Raw genomic sequence first — 16,816 nt, 5'->3', positions numbered from 1 at the left:
CATCCTGGTGTTATTCTTTTCTCGTCTGCCGAAGGACAAACACCGGTAGACATCTGTCAGAGAATGAAGAACCTGTATGGAGCAGCATGCCTCTCGAAAACCACCGTTGGGAGTGGTTCGCGGCATGTCGCAAATGTCGTAACGCAGAAGTTTTACCAACTCAGTTGGGAGACACACGAGCACCCGCCCTATGGCCCGGATCTCTCCCCATGCGATTATGACACCTTCGGTCCCTTAAAAAAAGGTCCTGTCGGACGAGGATGTGCAGCGGGCAGATACGAACTTTTTCACGTAGCAGGACACGGTGTTTTACTAAATGGGTGTCTTCAGCCTGGTGAGTCAGTGGGATGATTGCCTTAATGTTCACGGCGGTTTTACCTGATTGGCATACCAAGGATTGTAAGGACTTCGAACGTAAACTTTTTAAGCTCCCCTTGTAATAACAGCTACCATGAACGTAAGCAACGATAATGATTCGGTGTTTCGTATATTTTTAATTTTAATCAGCGTAATATCCGTAGATACATTTTCGCACTTACTTTCAAGGAATGTATTGTACTTTTGCTTAATAATGATGCAAGCATTTAATAAATTCGTCTTCTCTCTCCGTCCCCAGTTGGCTCTTTGGGTACACCATCAATTTTCTACCAATCATATTTCTTTTCCTTCTGCATTTTCGCTGTGCACCTTTTGGATCCCAGAAGCACCTATAATATCTATATTCGTCTATCAACAGGGTTACATTTTCTTCAGACCACACCACCGCTTACGCAACTCATATTAACAACAAATGTAGGCAAGATAGCATCCGAAAAACCTCAGTACTGCTAGCGCCGAAGCGGAGAGAAGCGAACTATCTTTCACGGTTCACTAAAAGACACAACAAGCGGAACACGAGCGAACACTAGCGAATCTGAACCGAACACCACAGAACTCAGGGAGCTGGCGCTCGCCTACCAGTTGCACCATAGAGAATTCTTGTTCATTGAGTCTTCTTCGGTGTGTCAACTCCGATCTAAACCAGGTGTGCATTATGGCAGCGGGCACGAGCCAAATACCGCAGGACTTCAAGGTAGCTCTGTGGTACAGACGAAGGAAACGCTTCACCAAAACAGTAATTACGTGAGTGAATACAAATTCCATTTTATCTGTACCTATGTGTTTATGTCTACATCTACGTCTACATCACTACCCTGCAAACTAGTATCAAGTCCATAGCAGGGGGACGTCCCATTATACCAGTTATTAAAATTTCTCCACGTACCAGTTGCGTATGAAACGCGGGAAGAATTATTGCTTAAATGTCTCTGTGCGTGCTGTAAATAATTTAATTTTGTTTTCTGCGGTCTTTGAGGGAACAATATACAGAAGCTGTAGTGTCTTCCTACATTCCTCGCTTAATACATATTCTTGAAATTTTGTAAGTGGCTATGGCGGGACAACTGATGTCTATCTTTAAGCGTCTTCCTTTGTACGTTTTTCGACACTTTGTTGATGTCTTCTCTTGCGCCAAACAAACCCATAAGGATTTTAATGAAACATGTGACCATTCGTACCGCCCTTCTTTGTGAACGTCGAATATCCCCTGTTGGTCGTGTTTGGTATTGGAACCTAGGATAGGTCACATGAGTGTTTTATAGACATATTCCTGCAATCTTACCAGTGAGCCTACTTTATTGTTTTACTTACGAGGAAGCCTACGAGAACATTCCATTTCATTCTCCCTAAAAAGTGACTGAGGCTGGCGATATATTTTAATTTTTTATGTGCAACAGATAGGTTTCACATTTTCGTAATGTATAAGATCAAATAACAAAGCCGTTAAAGATGAAACAATACTTACAAGAGCAATAGTAGATTTAGTAAAAGTACTGAGAAAGCACTAATTAATATCACCACAAAGAAAATACAGCAACGATAATGGAATGCAACGAAGATACAATTATTCAATCATTAAGTAACTTATTTAGAATTACACAGTATTGAAAATAATTTTACTGATTAATAGATATCATTAACGTTCATAATAATAATGACAGACTAAATTTTCTTGAAAGCTCTTGGCACTCAAATCAGCTATGTAAAAATAGTAATATTTTTTCAAAAAAGATAGAAATCGGCAGAACAAGGAAACGTATTACTATACTTGGTTTTTTATTGATTTTTTCCTTCTTTCTCCATTTAAGAGTGGTTGATGGAGGATCAGATTGACCTAGCTCTTACCTCCCAACCTTCTCGTTTCGTAGCACCTCGTACGCCGATCCATCTGACGGTTTCGTTCCCTATGAAGAAATAACAGCGAATCAGTGACGTGAAGTCTAGAAAGATATTACAAAATGAATGACAGATTCGTCGCAATTAATGCGAAGCGCAAATTCCTCACACCTTCAAAATTAACACAAAATTAGAGGGTAGGAATGGAAATAACATTGCTCAGAATCATCCACAGACGTATTGGTTCAACTTAAAAATAAACAAATAAATAAATAAAATTATTATGACGTGAACTAGAAACACTTATCAGACAAAAAGTTGTCGTAGAGAGGGATGAAGCGAAATTCTAGCTGATTTTATAGTATCACATAAGCCATCTTTAAACAAATCTTGAAATATCCTTAGCGTAATTACCTGTCCTTTGCTAATACTTCACTGAAACTATGGACTGACAGAAACGTCATACGTACACCTGATATCTTACGACATTTTAATTTAATGTTTAATTAACCTTTCATCCAACATGTTGAACATAATGATGCAAAGTCCTCATTTTCCAAGTAATGTTTAATTGTTACCACCTATCATCCGTTACAGTATTGTAATCCTGTTGGACAAAAATATGGAAACTCCACGAACGTAACACATTATCAGGCCTAAAAGGCGTAGGAAAACCATTGGCGTTCAAAACACTTTCCAGTGGTCTGGGAATGGATAAATACAGGAACTGCATGGTTTTCAAGAGAATTTTATGCTATTCTTCCCGCAAAATAGTGGCAAGTTAAACGGCCGTCCATCCTTCTCTGCAAAGTTGCCCACAAAGTCTCCATAACACGGAAATCTGGTGACCGTGATCGCCAGGCGATATGTGACAGTTCATCCTCGTGCTGACAAAACCAGCCCTGGACGATGCGAGCTGTGTGAAGAGGGTCCCTGGCGTCTTGGAACACAGCATCACCACTCGGAAGCAAACGTTGTACCACGGTAAAGACTTATTCAGCCAAAATGGTCACATAATCTATGGCAGTAATGCGACCCTGCACGGTAGCCACGGGACCCATCGAATACCACGATATGGCTACCCAAATAATCACCGAACACCCGCCGTTTTCCCTCTTGGGACTTAAACTTGGCCATAAGTTAGAAACAGTATAAAACAGGACTCATCCGACCAAACCACATTCTTCCATTGCTCCATAGCCCAGGTTTTATGGCTTCCGCACCACGTTTTCCCGTTAACGGCATTTACACCACGGAGGAGTGGTTTTGTAATTGCACCTCTCCCTGCAGTTATTTGGCAGTGGAGCTTCCTTCCTGTTGCCATGGTGCTGACAGGCTTCACGAGGGCGACTTCAGTTCGTCAGCGACTTTTGCTGCTGTCGACCACTTGTTTTTCGTCACATTCCTGTTCAATGGCGGTCTGTCACCATCGTTCAACAAACGCTTTCGTCTACGTTGTGACTTAGCGGATGGTGTTCTTTCGCCTTCCACGTACGCGGTAAAATTTTCGATTCGCTGTTTCTTGAATCACCAAACACTTAGGCTACCATGCTTATGGAAGTATCCACAATACTACCACCAACAATTTACCCATGTACGAATTCTCTTAGTTCCGACCTAACACAACTACACAGAACACTGTTATGACCACGACTGAACTTGCAACTCCTGAGAACATTGCACAAGTGCCGTTCGCAGTCAAATACAAATGCGTAACTAACAGGCATTCTCTCTAAAGTACTGGAGGGACTAGGAAATGCCGTTAAGGTTCTAGACCCGATGAAGGGAAATTCCTGATCTACATCTCCATGCGGCAGAGTGGGCAACGTCACTTCATGTGATGGCTAACGTAGACAGGGACAGAGGGATGACCGGGATTAGTCATCACCCCAGCATTTGCTGGGCAGGACACCCTCTTACCCTGGAAATGAGAAATCATTTCCAAAGGCGGAAGAACCAGCTGACGGTCAACGGCACAGGATGTGGAAGGCAACGGGAAACCACCACATTAAAGAACTACGTTTATCCTAAGCACCAGCGGTAAAACATGCCAGCATCTTCTATAAAATTTTCCGGAGATAAAATACTCCCCCAATCGGATCTCCGGACGGGGCTGCAAAAGATACAGACAAGGTGATGGAAAAGAATCCCAATTTTAACATAGCAACTTGGAATGTGAGAACACTGCTTCAGTGTAGCAAACTAGAAAACCTAAAACTTGAAATGGATTGCTGGAAATCGGTAACCTACGCATATCGGAGATGAGACGGCCCCAGCCAGGTGATTTCTGGTCTGAAGAATACAGACTCATTCACAGCGGAACTGAACAAGATAGACCAGGAATGGGTGGAGTTGGAATAATTTTGAGGAAAAAATTATGGTTCACGTGTGAAGGGATATGTGCAATATAGCTCTAGAATAATACTAGTCAAACTTGAAAAAAGCCAAAGGACACTGTGATAACACAAGTATACATGCCAAAATCCAAAGAAGAAGATGCAGTCGTTGACGAAGTATACGAAATAATGCGATGAGAAATGTTAAAGAAGATGAAAACCTAATTATCATGGGGTACTGGAATGCGATTGTGTGAAGAACCGGAGGAAGGAATTGCTGGCAAATATGGACTTGGAAGAAGAAGTGAAAGAGGAGATCGACTTATCAAGTTCTGCTCGAGGCACCAGTCAGTTGTTGCAGACGCATTTTTCCAACATCACAAACGAGGAATATACACATGGAAGGCCCCTGGAGATCTGAGGAGACAGCAGATTGATTACATTCTAGTGAAAGCAAGTTTTAGGAACCAGGCAAAAAATTGCAGGAGCTGTCCATCTGCAGACATAGGCAGTGACCATAACCTGGACCTGATGAAAAGTTCACTCGTGTTCAAATCTCTGAAGAAGAAATCAGTAAAACTTAAAGGAGAACCAGAAAAATTGACAACCGAGGGACTGGCAAACCGTTATGCTCACGAAACAGGCCACAAAGCTAAAAACTTTCAACATGGTGGAGTAAATGAAGACTAGGATCAAATTAAATCTGATATATACAGAGCAGCAGAAAAGATAGTCGGAAAAACTAAACCCAAAAACAAGAGGAAATGGATTACAGCAGATGTTATTGAACTTATAGAAAACAGGAGATTATACAGAAATGTCACTGATGAAAAAGGGAAAGTTGAATACAGAAGACAAAGGAATTTATCCAATAGAGAAGCTAGGAAAGCAAACGAAAATTTTCTTGAGGAAATGTGCAGGGAAGTGGAAGAAAACATGCAAAACGGAAGAACTGATTTAGCCTACAGAACAGCAAATACATTTTTTAACAAAGGTAAAACAACACTCTCAGGTACAATAGAAAATAAAGAGGGGAAAATACTGTTTGATGAAGACATGGTGAAGAGATACAAAGAATACATTGAGGAGTTGTATGCCGGAACATCTCTTTCGGAAGAAGTAATAGGAACAGAAGAGCAAGTAGAAGAGGATGACAAGAGAGATGACATTCTGCAAGAAGAATTTGACAAAGGTGTAAAAGAACTACGGGACAACAAAGCAACGGGTATTGATGACATCCCTGCAAAACTAATAAAGAACGCTGGTGACAGCATGATAATGGTGCTGCTTCAACTTATCAGATCCATCTATAACACAGAAGAGATACCGACAGACTTCCAGAAATGTATCAATATTCCTATACCAAAGAAGGCAGCAGCTACAAAATGTGAACAGTACCGAATTTTAAGCCTAATATCACATGCATCAAAAATTTTCATAAAAATAATTCTGAGGAGAATTGAAGAGAAGGTGGAAGATATGCTGAGTGGAGATCAAATATTCCTATACGAAAGAAGGCAGCAGCTACAAAATGTGAACAGTACCGAATTTTAAGCCTAATATCACATGCATCAAAAATTTTCATAAAAATAATTATGAGGAGAATTGAAGAGAAGGTGGAAGATATGCTGAGTGGAGACCAGTTTGGTTTCCGAAGGAGACTGAGAACAAGAGAAGCGATTCTGGCACTGAGATTCCTTATCGAAAAGCAATTGCAGAAAAATAAACCAACTTATATTGTCTTTGTAGACCAGGAAAAGGCATTTGAAAACGTTATCTGGCAAGAGATGTTCAGAGTCCTGAGAAGACGTGGAGTGAAATACACAGACATCCGTGTATCTATAAGAACGAGGTGGCAGTGATTAGGAACTCTCACCAGGAACAAGAAGCAAATATTAGAAAATGTGTAAGATAAGGATTTGCTCTCTCTCCTCTTATATTCGACGTTTACATCCATGAAACAATTGGCTAAGTTCGAGAAACTATTGAAGTGGTGATCAAAAATAATGAGCAAAAGATAGACATGCGACGTTATGTAAATCCTATTGCTATAGTCACGGAGACAAAAAAAGATCTAGAGGAAGTCCTCAGAACAATGGAAAGGATTCTATGCTATCAGTAAGGAATGAGAATAAACAAGAAAAAGGCTAAAGTGATAGTATGCAGTACACAAGCAGAATATGAACCTCTGGGAATTAGAATTGGAAGAGAGGAGCTGGAAGTGACAGAGGAATTTACATACCTGGGAAGCAAAGTCACAAGGGACGTAGAAGCCGGAAACAAATTGTGAGCAGAATACAACAGGCCAAAATTGCATTTAATCTGAGGAGGAACTTAATCACCAGCAAGAACATCAGTCTGAAAACAGGGAAACGTATCGTGAAAGCTTTCGTTTGGAGTGTGGTCCTGCACGGATGTGAAACTTGGACAACGGGAAGTAAAGAGAGAAGACGGGTAGAGGTCCTGGAGATGTGATGCTATAGAAGGGTGATGAAGATCAGCTGAAGAGACAGAATAGTTCAAATGGCTCTGAGCACTATGGGACTTAACATCTGAGGTCATCAGTCGCCTAGAACTTAGAACTACTTAAACCTAACTAACCTAAGGACTAGCCAAAGCCTTGTAGACAAACAAAAATTACGCGAAGCGAAATATAGTGTGAGGAGGACTATGCGAGAGGCGTTCAATGAATTCGAAAGTAAAGTTCTATGTACTGACTTGGCAGAAAATCCTAAGAAATTTTGGTCTTATGTCAAAGCGGTAGGTGGGTCAAAACAAAATGTCCAGACACTCTGTGACCAACATGGTACTGAAACAGAGGATGACAGACTAAAGGCCGAAATACTAAACGTCTTTTTCCAAAGTTGTTTCACAGAGGAAGATGGCACTGTAGTTCCTTCTCTAGATTGTCGCACAGATGACAAAATGGTAGATATCGAAATAGACGACAGAGGGATAGAGAAACAATTAAAATCGCTCAAAAGAGGAAAGGCCTCTGGACCTGATGGGATACCAGTTCAATTTTACACAGAGTACGCGAAGGAACTTGCCCCCCTTCTTGCAGCGGTGTACCATGGGTCTCTAGAAGAGCGTAGCGTTCCAAAGGATTGGAGAAGGGCACAGGTCATCCCCGTTTTCAAGAAGGGACGTCGAACAGATGTGCAGAACTATAGACCTGTATCTCTAACGTCGATCAGTTGTAGAATTTTGGAACACGTATTGTGTTCGAGTATAATGACTTTTCTGGAGACAAGAAATCTACTCTGTAGGAATCAGCATGGGTTTCGAAAAAGACGGTCATGTGAAACCCAGCTCGCGCTATTCGTCCACGAGACTCAGAGGGCCATAGACACGGGTTCACAGGTAGATGCCGTGTTTCTTGACTTCCGCAAGGCGTTCGATACAGTTCCCCACAGTCGTTTAATGAACAAAGTAAGAGCATATGGACTATCAGACCAATTGTGTGATTGGATTGAGGAGTTCCTAGATAACAGGACGCAGCATGTCATTCTCAATGGAGAGAAGTCTTCCGAAGTAAGAGTGATTTCAGGTGTGCCGCAGGGGAGTGTCATAAGACCGCTGCTATTCACAATATACATAAGTGACCTTGTGGATGACATCGGAAGTTCACTGAGACTTTTTGCGGATGATGCTGTGGTGTATCGAGAGGTTGTAACAATGGAAAATTGTACTGAAATGCAGGAGGATCTGCAGCGAATTGACGCATGGTGCAGGGAATGGCAATTGAATCTCAATGTAGACAAGTGTAATGTGCTGCGAATACACAGAAAGATAGATCCCTTATCATTTAGCTACAAAATAGCAGGTCAGCAATTGGAAGCAGTTAATACCATAAATTATCTGGGAGTACGCATTAGGAGTGATTTAAAATGGAATGATCATATAATGTTGATCGTCGGTAAAGCAGATGCCAGACTGAGATTCATTGGAAGAATCCTAAGGAAATGCAGTCCGAAAACAAAGGAAGTAGGTTACAGTACGCTTGTTCGCCCACTGCTTGAATACTGCTCAGCAGTGTGGGATCCGTACCAGATAGGGGTGATAGAAGATATAGAGAAGATCCAAAGGATAGCAGCGCGCTTCGTTACAGGATCATTTAGTAATCGCGAAAGCGTTACGGAGATGATAGATAAACTCCAGTGGAAGACTCTGCAGGAGAGACGCTCAGTAGCTCGGTACGGGCTTTTGTCAAAGTTTCGAGAACATACCTTCACCGAAGAGTCAAGCAGTATATTGCTCCCTCCTACGTATATCTCGCGAAGAGACCATGAGGATAAAATCAGAGAGATTAGAGCCCACACAGAGGCATACCGACAATCCTTCTTTCCACGAACAATACGAGACTGGAATAGAAGGGAGAACCGATAGAGGTACTCAAGGTACCCTCCGCCACACACCGTCAGGTGGCTTGCGGAGTATGGATGTAGATGTAGATGTAGATCACACAAAGCCGGCCGAAGTGGTCGTGCGGTTCTAGGCGCTGCAGTCTGGAACCGCGAGACCGCTACGGTCGCAGGTTCGAATCCTGCCTCGGGCATGGATGTGTGTGGTGTCCTTAGGTTAGTTAGGTTTAACTACTTCTAAGTTCTAGGGGACTAATGACCTGAGAAGTTGAGTCCCATAGTGCTCAGAGCCACATCACACACATCCATGCCCGAGGCAGGATTCGAACCCGCGACCGTAGCGGTCGCGCGGTTACAGACTGAAGCACCTAGAACCGCTCGGCCACACCGGCCGGCAGCTGGAGAGACAAAGTACTAAATGAACAGCTGCTTAGAAGAATACAGGAAACCAGATATCTTTGGAGGCACATCCAAACAAGAAGAAACAAACTTGTAGGGCATATCCTAAGACACAACAACATCATTGGAACAATAGCAGAAGGAGCTATTGAGGGAAGGAATCGGAGGGGGTGACCAAGGTATCATACATGCAACAGATCAGGAATGATGTTAGATGTAACACTTACATGGAAATAAAGAGGAAGCAGAAGAGAGGAATGGCACTCTGCTGCAAACCAACCTCAGGGTTGAATACTAAAAGAAGAACTAGCAGGCTTGCCTAGCATCTGCATTTCAGTTCAAGCATGCATTTCTCGCGGTATTTTAATATTTTTGTCGACTCCCTGTATATTACCTTTTTGAACTGCAACATTTCGAAACTAATTTTTTTCTATCATAATATGCGTTTTATTCTCCTAACTAATGTTGTTTCTTTGTTCGTAGCACTGGACGTTTCACTTAACCGACGGTTCGTTAAAAATTCATTGCAAAAGATATCGAAAGTCACAATCACGCCTTGGAAGTACAGGGACAGATAGTCTGTGTACCAGCACGACACTATAGGCTCATAACGGCTTGAGACTGACCTGGGCAACTGAAATTTTTAATCGCACTGAATTTAGTTGCACTTACGATGAACTACTAACCATAACTATGAAAGGGAGTCCTCATTTGCTTAAATAAGATGTTTTTATAGCTCGTCCATAACATGGAAGGATCTCAGATGAAGACGGGAGCAATGAAGAAAAGGAAAACCTTGACTATATCTTTAAGATAAAGCTCACACTGGAAACATAATGCAACATTACTAACATAGTTGAAAGCGTCGAGAAAATGAATGCTGTAAGGATACTTCATTGATGAAACTTATAAACTTCTGTTGATGAAAATTCGGCTGTAAGAAGTAATGAAATGAAATACATTGAACATCCTTCAAGAAGACCTTATGAACTTCAACTAAAATGAAAGAAAATGGAAGATAAAAATACCAATTTCCAAAGAAAGTGATGCTATTGTGGCTTTCCAGTTGACAAAGGGAAGTAAAGGACTCTAATACTTTCAATGTCAGAATAAAACGTACATTCCCATTTATCTGTTTTAATTTTTGTTGATGCGAATCTGCTACCCATTAGTGCTAGTAACAGAAACAATTACGCTTTTAAAACTAAAAATCTGCAGCTGAACTTTACTGCTAATGAAATGAGAAATTTCTTTTGCAAATTTTGCTCGTATCTGTTACTGTCAGTTTTTAGTAATGCATTGAAAATATTACCAGTTGTCAGAAAAAGATTACATACTTCTAATGGTATGGCCCGAAAGACATTATTGTAAATTATGAGGAACGTTGATGTTTCTGAAAATGATAAATTCATTCCGAATAAAGTCGAACTTCTGTGACAATCAATGAATGAAAACTGGAAAAACTTCTGTTATATGGACAGTTAATGAGGCATTGATACAAAATAATGAAAGACATGGAGCAAAATAGCCTGCACATAACGAGTCAACGGGATTCGGTTATACGGCCTGGTGTTTTTGGTCTCCCCACGTTTGTGAAGACTGAGCGAGGAGACGAAGTGGTTAAGACATTGGACACACGTTCGGAAGGGCTGGCGTTCAGTTCCTCTTATAGTCATCGATATTTAAGTTTTTCCAGGTTTCTGTAATTAGTCTGGGGTATGTGCTGGTATGTTTTCTTTGAAAAGGATTTCTTTCCCAAATCCCATCTTCTCCTCGACTTCCAATGACCAACGACCTACTCTTCGACGAACGTTAGATGCCTTCGGACCTTAAATGTAATTTCATCCACATCACCGTGTGAGAAGTGGTACTAGTATTATAAGAATCGATATTTTACCTGTTGTCTTGAATGTAGCAATTACTCTGCTGGAAGGAAGTATCAGTTGTAAAATATTTTATCACAATTTCAATAAATTTTTATTTAATTTTTCATGTGTTAAGAAATAAACACGTCATACAAATTTCATGTGTTGTTTCCTTTTGCTGTAATCTAACACGACTGCTGTTCCAAAAATGGGATATGACAGATGTTGATCGATGCTGTCCTGGCACTATTGTTCAAAAACTGGAACATCCAGTTTTTTGAAAAACAAATATTTCACCATGTATAGTACAACGCTTTTTAGCGGCAAAGCGGTAGGTAATGTAGAATAAGATTGTTTTCTCAGGGACAAAAAAGAAAAAAAGAAAAAAGTACTGATCCCGAATGCGTTAATGAAAAACTATACATCTATTTCCGACCATTAGTTTCCTGTCTGAAAACGTTCAGTTTAGACTGTTCTACCATCTGTGCAGTTGTCGTCCCAGAGTTTTGGGGCTACCTGCAGCCGTGATATGTGTATAGCTCATTTAAGATCAATTCACAGTGGTCACCGATGGAATGTCACGGAATGGAAGATGACGTCATTATCAAATTATGCTGTGTTCACACTAGGCGGAACGTCATGACGCCGCGTCGCTTAGCTCACTGAACGGCGAGAACGGGTGTTCGAGATATTGTCCGCCTTAGAGATGATGGGGGAGAGTGAACAACAGTGGAGGTTTCTGAAGTAACGACTAATGAGAGTAGAGACTGTTAGTGGCCAAAGCAAAAGCCACAATGGTTGTTCCTGAAGAGCTACTATGAAAAATTTATCACGCTCCTGAAAATAAAAAAATAAGAAAAACTGTCTTTCAATATTTCAAAACGTCAACATTTATTTTCTAAAGAGAATATATGCTTGCAGACACGTCAAACAAATTCTTTGAATTTGGATCACTTTCTAAATCCCAAATAACATAAAAAACTATGTTTTACTCCTTGAATAGAGTTGCCTTTTTCATATCATAAGAAGATTTATTTAACAAAATTTTTACCACTTGTAGTATTCATGTAGTTATTTACACACAGTGTAAGTTTTTTTCCCTTCCAAATATTGTAAAACCAAAATCTTTTCGGTTTAATATATTTGTCTTTTTTTAGGGTTCCATACCTCATTCGAGAAAAAACCCTTATAACATACCTGTGGCATGATATTTGTTGTCTGTCTCTCTGGTAGTCTGACTGTCCGACTGTTATAAAACCTTTTTCTCAGGAACGGGTGAATACATCAAGTTGAAATTTGCCACTTGCGGTCTCTTGGCAGTGCAAAAAACTGAAGCTTTTAAGTCAACGCTGTCAAAAGATACAGCCATTTATGACACATATTTTGATACTCTCAAACTCACTCATTAAAATCTATAGGGTACTTCCCGTTGACGTAGAATCACGAAATTTGGAAAGAAGTAAGGTTTCCCAGTACAAGTAAAGGGGAAAAAATCAGAAAACTGTTAATCTGTAATTATATCGAACGAAAGAAATCTTTTACTTGTCATTTGTTATCCGACTTCAAGCTTGAAATTAAAACACATTTATAAATTCTTGGAAACCCTGGGAGCATCAATGTCGATAACAGCAACAATCGTCGATTCCCCGAATGGATGAATTTTCTACACACATAACTAAGTCTGTACTGTGCCAATAGTGCGCGAATCCTGCTCCAGCCTGGCCTGTTTTTCTGGAATGACATCAATAGAAAAAATATTGCAGTCCTCATGCAACCTTATTAATGTGTCACCGACACAATACAAACAAAAAATATAGTCGAAAAATACACAAAAGCACAAAATTCGCTACTATAACAAGGCAGCGCGCTATGCTAGCAGATGATACTACCGTCCTCCTCATCAACATAACGGCAAAACTTCCTTTCATAGAAACCTTGACGATGGTTCGGCTCTATCCTTCTGCCAACATGTATGAATGCCACCATCTGAAATGCATTGTGGAATGTTCTGACGTTTCACTCCGTTCTGTGTCTACCTTTATGGGGCGAGCTCTAAAGGTATGTCCTGTATGTACCTTCAGGAAGTCGATGACATGAGAAAGTTCTTGTATTCTCACAACCACTAAATGAACAACTAAAATAATTGAGCGTCACATACAACTTTATAATATGGTCAGCCACAGCTGTTGGAATTCGTGGTAAAGTGAACGTTAATATTGATGATTTTTTGACGACCGGTTTCGCTGCGTTAAAGCAGAATTTTCAGGTGATTAGTAGCACCACACAGATTAGCACACGGAGACGCTTCAGTATTCGTAGTCACTGAACCCAACCCCGTGAATAGGGTAAATGGCCAACAAATAGTAACTGGCAGAGCACTGGGGCGAATAGTGCAGAGGATGAGGCACAACAACAAACTAGTCAGAATAGAGAGTGAACATCAAATAGGAGCCCCATTCATAATGGCAAACCCTGTCATTGGCTGTCGCGAGGGCAGAACACTGGAGGTTCTACCCTCTCGCTGACAGCTTCCACTGTCTAACGCCGCAACAGCGAACAACAGGGTTTGCCATTATGAATGGGGCTCCTATCATCTGATGTTCAGTCTCCGTTCTGACCAATTTGTTACTATGCATCGTCCTCTGCACTACTCGCCCCAGTGCTCTGCCAGGTGTTATTTGTTGGCCAATTCCCCTCTTCATGGGATTGGGTTCTGTGACTACGAACGTTGGGGGCACCTACGTGTGCTAATCTATGTGGCGCTAATAACCACCTGAAGATGCTGCCTTAACGCTGCGAACCGGTCGTGTATAAATCATAAACTAACAGCTGTTTGCGGTTTTATTCGTGTTCAATTTACTATCAGTTCGACATCAGTCTGATACCTTGTCCGCAGCTCGTGGTCGTGCGGTAGGATTCTCGCTTCCCGCGCCCGGGTTCCCGGGTTCGATTCCCGGCAGGGTCAGGGATTTTCTCTGCCTCGTGATGACTGGGTGTTGTGTGATGTACTTAGGTTAGTTAGGTTTATGTAGTTCTAAGTTCTAGGGGACTGATGACCACAGATGTTAAGTCCCATAGTGCTCAGAGCCATTTTTCAGTCTGATACCAGTCCGTTGTTTGGTCGCCGAGCACCGCTGCGCACGACATGGGGGCATATGTTGCTATAAGGCTTACGGCAGAGCGATGCAGTTCGGTGGGGACTCAGCCGGGATGGGATCCACGCGCCAGACGGGCACAGAGCTGTTTAAATATAGCGGTCGCAGGCAGGTGCCCGCCAGTTCAGCAAAACAATCGAGAGTGCCTGCCGCCGCTGGCCGCGCGCCCGAAGGCGCTGTCCTCACGCTTCACACGTCTGTGTGGGTGGACACAACACTCCCTCTCTTTGCAGCGCAGTACTCGCCGTTCAGCGTTAGTGTGGCGGCAGAAGTCAAATTTCCCAACAATGCTTTGCAGCAGAAGTAATAATTCTACGACCTCTATAAGTACCCAACTACACTCATGTTCATAAATTAAGGATAACTGCGGAATGTGGTGACACACAACGTGGCACTACACAAAACTAGCGCTAATAACATAGGCACATAGGGAACACACACGACACAGATCTGTAAGTCAACGGTATTGCTGATAAGTTGAGAAAACCGTCCCGGAACACATGTGCTACAAAACGCCACTGTTTCTTGCGCATATACCCCGACATCGATATGGGATATGATCACCATGCACACGTACACAGGCCACACAACGGGTTGGCATACTCTGGATCAGGCGGTCGAGCAGCTGCTGGGGTATAGCCTCCCATTCTTGCACCAGTGCCTGTCGGAGCTCCTGAAGTGTCGTAGGGCTTTGAAGACGTGCAGCGATACGTCGACTGAAAGAAGAGGCAGGCCACTCCATTCGCCTGATATCTTCTGATTCAAGGTACTCCTCCACGATGGCAGCTCGGTGAGGTCGTATGTTATCATCCACCAGGAGGAAAAATGGTGCAAATGGCTCTGAGCACTATGGGACTCAACTGCTGAGGTCATTAGTCCCCTAGAACTTAGAACTAGTTAAACCTAACTAACCTAAGGACATCACACACATCCATGCCCGAGGCAGGATTCGAACCTGCGACCGCAGCGGTCTCGCGGTTCCAGACTGCAGCGCCAGAACCGCGCGGGCACTTCGGCCGGCCACCAGGAGGAAGGTGGGACCCACTGCACCCCTGAAAAGGCGGACATATTGGTGCAAAATGACGTCCCGCTACACCTGACCTGTTACAGTTCCTCTGTCAAAGACGTGCAGGGGTGTACGAGCACCAATCAAAATCCCACCCCACTCCATCAAACACAGCCTCCATACAGTTCTCTCTCAAGGGCATTAAAGGGTTGGTATCTGGATCCTGGTTCACGCCAGATGAAAACCCGGCGAGAATCACTGTTCAGACTATACCTGGGCTCGTCCCTGAACATAACCTGGGACCACTGTTCCAATGACACTGTACTTTGTTCTTGACACCAGGCTTTATGGGCTCTCCCGTGACGAGGGGTCAGTGGAATGCACCTTGCATGTCTCCGGACGAATAAACCATGTCTGTTCAGTCGTCTGTAGCCTGTGTGCCTGGAGACATCTGTTCCAGTGGCTGTGGTAAGGTCCCGAGCAAGGCTACCTGCAGTACTCTGTGGCCGTCTGCTGGCTCTGATGGTGAGATATCGGTCTTCTTGTGGTGTTCTACACTGTTGACGTCCCATACTGTAGCGCCTGGACACGTTTCCTGTCTGCTGGAATCGTTTCCATAATCTTGAGATCACACTTTGTGTCACACGGAGGGTCCGTGCTACGACCTGCTGTATTTGACTAGCCTCCAGCAGCCCTAGAATTCTACCCCTCATAACGTCATCACTATGTGTTCTTTCAGCCATTTTCAACACACAGTCATCAGTAGCAAGCTTGAAAACGTCTTCGCACTTATTCGCTGCACCGTACTCTGACATGCACCAACACACCTCTGTGTATGTGGACTGCTGCCAACACCACTGTGCGACGACCGCAGGTGAAATGCACCGCATGGTCATACCCCGAGGTGATTTAAACCCGCAAACTGCCCACCAGAGCGTTGTTTCGCGATGTATCAGCATTATCCTTAATTTATGAGCATGAGTGTAAATGTCGTTGTTCCGGTGACTGCGTCCTTTTGTGAGTGGTCAGCGTGTTTGATTCCTACACAGAGGATCCGAATTCGTCATTGGCACCGTCAAAGAAAGTTTTCTGGAAAGAGTACCAGTTTCACGCCGACAGCTGATGAGTTACTTGAATGGCTCCAGTTGTATTAACGGTAATAACAGCCGACAGATTGGGGCGTTGATAACGTACCACTCCAGTACTTTCGCCTAATATTGGAGGTAAAGCTGCAGCCGGTCATTACGCTATGGTCTTACAGAATCTAGAACTCGAAAATGAACAGTTTCTGTGTCGAAACTCCCTGGCGATTCAAACTCTGTGCTGGACTTCTCTTTCGTGCTCTACAGAGTCATCCAGGCCTGACTGACGAACTGCCCTCCCAGCTTTACTTCCGTCAGCACCTCACCTCCTACCTCCCCACGTCACAGAGGTTGTCCCGCATTGTTTTGTTGTTGTGGTCTTCAGTCCTGAGACT

The 16,816-nt window shown here is 42.7% G+C and overlaps 1 protein-coding gene across 1 annotated transcript in view; it reads right to left on the bottom strand.

Moving 5' to 3' along the window:
* The window catches only part of LOC126457607 (SET domain-containing protein SmydA-8), a 266,574-nt gene that overhangs the window by 164,037 nt on the left and 85,721 nt on the right, over nucleotides 1-16,816 (bottom strand). The window contains exon 2 of the mRNA XM_050094057.1: nucleotides 2,224-2,282. Coding sequence (XP_049950014.1) covers nucleotides 2,224-2,282 — 59 coding nt within the window. The remainder of the gene's footprint in view (nucleotides 1-2,223; nucleotides 2,283-16,816) is intronic.

Source organism: Schistocerca serialis, chromosome 2 (assembly GCF_023864345.2).
Source record: "Schistocerca serialis cubense isolate TAMUIC-IGC-003099 chromosome 2, iqSchSeri2.2, whole genome shotgun sequence".
Taxonomy (NCBI): Eukaryota; Metazoa; Arthropoda; class Insecta; order Orthoptera; family Acrididae; genus Schistocerca; species Schistocerca serialis.
Note: the sequence above shows the minus strand (reverse complement) of the source record. Positions and strands in the feature narration are given on the sequence as shown.